At 44.8% G+C, this 7115-nt stretch overlaps 1 protein-coding gene across 1 annotated transcript; it reads left to right on the top strand.

Annotated features, from left to right (window-relative positions):
* Positions 1–1379: 1379 nt before the first annotated feature.
* On the top strand, positions 1380–6119 carry LOC147096880 (maestro heat-like repeat-containing protein family member 1). Its single transcript, XM_085973142.1, has one exon. It carries the CDS (start codon positions 1380–1382, stop codon positions 6117–6119), a length of 4740 nt encoding a protein of 1579 aa, XP_085829268.1.
* The last annotated feature ends 996 nt before the right edge of the window (positions 6120–7115 follow it).

Below are 7115 nucleotides of genomic sequence, written 5' to 3' on the forward strand. Positions count from 1 at the left end.
GTCATTGTGACATCATCGGCGCTCGTTGTGAGGTCACTGATGGCCGTTGTGATGTCACCGATGATGTAGGTCGGCGGTGTTGTCAATAGTTGCTTCGAGAAAGAATTGACGCCCTATTATAACTGATACATGTGACTGCAATCCGTGCACCCCGTGATTAATTATTGGACTGAACCCCGGTGATGATGCTGTATAAGGGAGACATTACGAGCTCAGACTCCCATTGCTGAGCTTCACCCATTGGGAGCTCATCATGGGAATCTGGGGCATGGAGGGTCAGTGCACCCGGTCAGGAACACAAATTCATAGAATCCACCCTTAAATCTGTATTATTTATCATTAGCTTTCCGAAAAATAATTTTAAAAGCAGTTTAACAATCAACCCATAAATGCAGGACTCAATCAATTGTGAGGTCACCCTCGCCAGTGAGGTCATCACCTGGCAGGTCATGTGACAGCTCGAGCCACAAGGCGTCACAATGAAATTCGTGACTTCACAAAAGCAGGAAATAATGACACCGCCACTTTTCCAAATAAAGTTGTCGGCTGTTTGGTCATCCAGCAGTTAAACTTTGGGTTTGACCGCGAGGAGAAGGAGGGAGCGAGTTTTCAAAAGAAACTTTTTCAAAACAATCAACCAAACTCTTTAAAATATTAAATAAGTTCAAGGCCATCGAATTAGGAATCTACAAAGAAAAGTCTGCATCGGACGGACATCTGTGAGTGTGAGAACATCCACTCGCAGGAGAGAAAGAGCCCGTGTTAGGGTGGAGACATCGAATCGTCGAAACATCAAATCGACAAAATAACACCAGCAATACTGGTGAAAATCTGTGAGTGAAACAGAGCTCTGTGTTGGAACACACAGTGTGCTTATCACTAGGGTACATTGTCTGAAACAATTGGTTTCAAACAGATTTTATTCGCACTGAGCTGAATTTATAAAGAATTCAAGAACAACAAATCTGCTCTGTATTTCCAAAAAGAATTGAGAATTAAACGGCTACTTTTGGAGATTTAAAGCATTTCTGGCTGGTAAGGGAGGAAAGGAAATATAGAAAATAAACCGATACCAAGAACAAAAGTAAAACTCTACCAGCAAGGAGCCGAAGTCTCTGAGCCGACAGTGTGTTAACCATAAACAAACACATTTAATATCAGAGGCGAGAAGTGTCGGAATGGTGACTAACAGAATGGAACATTCGATGAGCATGATTATGAACTTGCTTTTTGATGAAGATGAATTTGTACAAATTAGATTATCGGAGTCACTGCGAAAACTAGGAAGCAGCAATCATGAAATCGTACTTTCATTCTGTCATAGGTATCTTACCAGAAACAAATTGCCATCGGTACAATGCTCTGCCTTACTAACGGCAATGACGTTGATAGTAAAGGACAACCTTGAACACTTACGCCAACCGTTGGCTAAAAAACTGACCAACTTGGCTTTGACGGACATGACCAGATCGGAGCCTGTGAGTATTCAACATCAGGAAGCGACAAGTAGCCTCCTGGTTAGTCTGGGAGCCAGGTTTCCCATTCCCATTTTCAAGCAGATACAGTCAGTGTGCCAACCATGGACCCAACTGCATTTCTACGTGGTGCTGACACTGGCAAGGCTGTGTAGAGCAAACGTTCATTGCACGGTACCTCGACTCAAGCCGGTCTTGAAAAACATGCTTCCCATGCTGCATAGAGTAACCGATGGGGAAATGAAAAGGACTCTCTGTGTTGCATGGGGTCTTTTTAGTGACAGCATTCGAGAATACCTGTCAAACACAGAGAGAACGCCAAAACCTAGACTGAAGAAGAAGATATTCTTCTGTGAGATTTCTATGGCTTACGACCTACTTTTTAATTCATGGCTGCCCACAAAAGAGCCCAAGGTGAGCACAGCAGTAGTAGAAGCAGTAGACAAGATCATCCATTTACTACCCGATGACAAACTAGAGAAGGAGCTCCCCAACTTAATTCCAACCATTCTCTCCATGTACCAGGAAACCTCTCCTGATCCTTGTGTCACTAAGAGTCTGTGCAGTATACTGCGCACTGCCATAGAGAGGAACAGTGATGTACTAGTGACCCAACTGCAGAGTCTGCTGATCAATTTACAGAACAAGATCTGTATTGTGATGGAACACCCCACCGACCCCTTTTCTGAGAAGCAGCTAAATGAAATCCTTTGCTGCTTCGGAGTTCTAGCTCCGACCTTTACAAGCCAGATACTGGAGTTCCTTCAGATGCAACTGGCAATTGACAATGACCAAATTCAACTTGGGGCACTGGCCGTACTGAAGTACCTTCTCGATACTGTCCCTTCAAACATGGAAAGTCAGAAGAATCAGATTCTGACTTGCGTACAACTACCATTTTTAACTAAGAATAACAGAGTGAAGGGACTACTTGCACAGGTAATATATACTATGGCCAGTCACAATTACTTGCAGCTAGAGGGAGGAAAGGAACTGGTGGAATTTATCATCCAACAGTGTGCTGTGCCCACCGAGGAGAACGAGGAGAACAGACAAAGCAAAGAGAAGCTCTGCAATGTAATGGTGGATGTGACTACGGAGAATGATTTAAGGAGACTGTGTGAGGGATTGATGAAACTGATGACGGTTTCTTTACCGATTGGTGATGTCCTCTGGTCCTACCTACTGGAGTTTGTGATCCCAGTAAAGTACACTGACGCCTTTTCTACAGTCTGCGGTTCCTTAGTATACCTTGGAATAAAGAAACTGGAAGCTGGGACAATAAAATTTGTTGTTAATTGTGAGGACCATCCAAATCTCCCTGAGCCTCGTAGACTACTGACGCGGCTATTGACTGTGTCTTCTTCTCTACGCCATGGAAAAGGCAGAGGTGCTCCTGCTCTGAGCTTACTACATATCCTGGGAATGAACATCCACCCAGCAGCAGTGAGAGTCTGGGACAAGGAACCCCCAATTTTAGTGAACTTTCTGCGGGAGAATTCAGAGCAGTCCAATCTCCAGAAGGAGTGGGAAGAGAAACTGTTGGGGGTTTTGTCACAAACACTGGAGGCAATTGCAGATGAGGTGTGGATGGTCCAGCTAATTGAAGAAATGATGAACTGCATTCACACCGTTCACCTGTCTCCAATAGAGAGGGGTTTTCTGTACAGGTGTTTAGGCAGAGTGCTCCGACTGACCAAGCAAAAAGAAATCTTCAAACAAGTTCTTCAGGAGATGCTACAGGGTGTCCAGCACAATGAAGATTTAGAGAGAGACAGGATAGCTGCTGGAATTGGAGACTGTGCTGTAACCCACTTAGACACCACGCTCATCACACTGAAAAGTTTCATCAAGTTCAACAGTTCAAAGACACCAAGATCCTTCAACCTTATTAAGCACCAAGGTGACAATCAAAAAATAAATATTAAAAGCATGCTCATTTTATGCTATGGACAGATTATGTCACGTTGTCCTCGGGACCTCATTCTGCCCAGAATAGAGACCGACATTCTGCACAATGTGCTGTGCCTTTTTAACAGCAAGATTTTTGGACTGAAATCTAAGGCGAAGGACTTAACACTGAAGTTAAGTTTGATCAAGACGGTTACACTTTTGGCCAAAGCTATCGAACCCAGTGAAGAACACGCCCCCTACACTTTGACCAGAAAGACAGAATTGCTGAAGTGCATGCAGGAGCTGATCGCGGCCGAGCCAGCAGAGACAATGACCACTTCCCTTCGAAAGTCTGCCATGGATGCCTGTGCATCCCTCATAAAACTGGAGCCTTCAATGAACAGCAACAGCGAACTAATTAGCATCTGTTGGAATAGTGTCTTCAGCTTGCCAGATTTGGAGACCAGCAGTGCCAATGAAAGTACCAACATGGACATGGCAGAGAGACAGAAGCTTCACACTGAGACAATGGCCTCTCTGCAGAATCTTCTGGAGGAATGTTTACTTTTGGATTTGTCTCCTGATGGGCTTCATTCTATATTCAAGAACATGGAGACTGGGATCCAATCCATAAAGGGCCATGAGCGAGAAAAGGCAATGAAGACTACTTTACAGCTGGTGACGTTTTACCTGGAGAAACTGGATGTTAGCAATAAGGTGCCATCCCATAATTTGGTGACTATTATTGGATGTGTGGGGCTTCAATGTGCAGATCCATCGCAAGTTGTAAGGGAGGCGGCCATTGAAAGCCTGTATGGATTGCTTTATATCCAGTTACACCTCGAAGGGTTTCCTGTGGGTCATCAAGATAAGGAAGTGGAGCATCTGAAAGCCATCAAAGGCGGGTTAAACCAACTTACCAGCCAGGCCCTCTTTCAAACGTGCACTGATGTTGGTAAAGTCCTATCTAAGTGTATAACCCATGATCAGCTGAACACTCTACTCTTCACCATCTTTAAAGGGCTAACAGACAAGCAGCGGAACATTTCCTGCACAGCTTCTATTATCACAAATGTCCTCATTGCCGAAGGTGGAGCCGCCCTTGCTAACATTCAGGGAACAATCAAAATATTGTGCAGTCACTTGTGCTCAATTACTGAGCCACAGGTGACAAATGCAGTGACGCATTCGATCTCCATTCTGGCGTCACACCATATGCCAGCAGTTTTGTCCACTCTCCTCACTTACCCTAGTCCACCTGACAGGTACATTAGTGACATATGGAGATCACTACTGTCAGATAATGCACAAGCCACAGCCGCAACCAATTACCTACTGGGCAACTTAAAGTCATTGTATGACGGCGGCAGAGATTCCCGTGTCAGAGACACAAAAGATTCAGCAACTCAGCAGCCTTTAGCCGTGCTCTGTGCTCTTCGTGAAGTGGTACGAAAGCCTGAATCAGGGGAAGTGATAAACATTCTATACCCCCAGTTCATCAGCACCCTTCTGATTCATCTCAGCTTCAGTGTCTGGGCTCGGTTTCCTACCAACTTTCTGAGAATTCCAAAGGGTGGGAACACCTTGCTCCCGACTCTGAAGCTGAATGATGCTGACGCTTGCCATTACTCAACTGAGATACTTCGAGCTGTCCTGACACAGGCAAAGGGCGATGATACCATCATGAGAGAACTGGGAGGATGGGACCTCATCGTGAGTCCAAGAAAGCACCATGAGGGGGTTACACTGCTGGCAAGCACATTGACCGTGTGTGCTGCCCCTCATCTGATCAGCATTGTGGAGCAACTCACTCCTTTCCTTGTCAACATAGGGGAGAGTCTGAGAATCACAATAGCTGCCTTCTTTGGGGAGCTTTTAACTCATTCAGTGGTGTCGGACTTGTTGCTGACGGATACTCTTCTAGAGAGTTTGTTTCTATGCTTAAGTGATGAGTCCCTTATTGTCCAATGGCTCGCTCTACAAGGTTTGGGAAACGCTGCAATCGGAGCTTCTCAACAGATAGACAAACACTGCGTCAAACTGTTGTCCACAATGATATGTGTGATTGACGAGAAGTCTGAACCCAAGAATCTCATTGCTGCTGAGGCAATGTCCAGCATGTCCAAAGTTCTAGATCAGCTCCAGGAGGATTATACAAATCCCATTCTTGGCGATGTAGCACTGGCAGTTGAGCCTTACTTTGAACATCAACATGAGAAAGGGAGAGCTGCGGCGTTTAATGTTCTTGGGAAGCTGATCAGATTTGGGACTGTGGAAGTTTACCCTCCAATAAAGGAGCACACCAGCTACACCTTGATCAGTTTGCTGCTGCATCTCAACGATGAGAGCAATGAAGTCATCAAAGTCTGCAAATCTGTGCTGCATCCCTATGGTCCAGTAATGGAGTCTGAAAACATTTGCAAGATGTTTCAAGAGCTTTCCTTGGAGGAGACCACCCTGGATTATGAGGACTATTTAAGCAAAATCTCCAGGCATATTGCCACAGACTTCCCCAACCAGATCACCTTGTACATATATAGGTGTTCCATCTTCTTCAGGAATGTGCTACCTCAGATCAGAGGAAACGCAGTGACGTTCCTCGGTTTCCTCATGGACAATGCACCATCATATTTTTACATATCAAAGTCTGCAGGTCAGACTTGTGACGAGATTATTGCCTTGCTGTCAGATCATGTGCAAGATGTCAGAACGAAAGCAGCCAAGGCGATACGATACCTCTACATGTATTAGATACCATTAGAACAAAATTATTGTAAGGGACTTGTTTGTATTGTGTTTGGAAATGAGTCTGAAGTAGAGGAATTCGTATATCGAAAATGGCCAAAAGGAGGGGAGGGTGTGGAAGGATCAGGGCCTGTGCATCATTGAAACGGACATGTGCACCTCCCTGAATGGTCCCAATGTTCTCCACCCTTTATACCGGTGTGGGTCGGGCTGACCTGTAAGAATTCGCAATAATTTACAGTTCTGAAGATTAATTTTTTTGATTAAAGAATCCCTGGGCGTTGTGCTTTTAAATTTCCAGGGATAAAAATGGCTGTCATACCACATGGCTGAAGACAAAGGGCAGCTTTCTGTGTCTGGAAGTAAGGTTCAATGGAACCAATCAAATGGGTGTCCACACCCCCCCAGCAGCAGGACAATCGATGCCTGTTTACAAAACGTTACCACAGGACAATGCTTTGTTTACAAAGCAATTGAATGCTATTAGCATTTGTTTGTATATCGAGTGGATACATCTAAACTGCAGAAGAGACTTTTGTATCTTGAATGGGATCCGTTTAAGAATTGAATGGGTCTAAATCACCTAGCATTCTGGACAATAGAGCAGTTGTATTTCCCTTTTGTTTCAGCCCAGGGAGCTCCGGAAGACTCTAACCCAGTCCAACCACTTTGAGTTAGCCAATCACAGCTTTCTCCTGTGTATTGGACCCTTTGGGCGGGGAATTTTGCACACAGCCCTTGCAAGGCAGAATGGCAGGAGCTCACCAGGTATAAAGATAGCTGCTGAGAAGCTATCTCTCTCTTTTTCTACTTCGCTGGACCACAGGTGAGCAGGGTGTTCTGACTCCTCAACAAGGCAACCGAGCAGGAGTTTGGGGTGGTGATTTAAGGGAATTGCTAAGATTGTTTAAGTAACATTGTAGCCATTGTATCCCTCGTTTTCGCCGTCTGCAACCCCCTGTTATATAGTCTTACTGTAATTACTGTGTTTGTGTGGTATAG

This window comes from Somniosus microcephalus, chromosome 34 (genome assembly GCF_052327205.1).
Source record: "Somniosus microcephalus isolate GS21.2 chromosome 34, FLI_Smic_1.0, whole genome shotgun sequence".
Lineage (NCBI taxonomy): Eukaryota > Metazoa > Chordata > Chondrichthyes > Squaliformes > Somniosidae > Somniosus > Somniosus microcephalus.

Bases quoted from the DNA above. Each gene is read 5' to 3' on its own strand.
- LOC147096880 (XM_085973142.1), top strand. From the start codon at position 1,380: ATGACGTTGATAGTAAAGGACAACCTTGAACACTTACGCCAACCGTTG.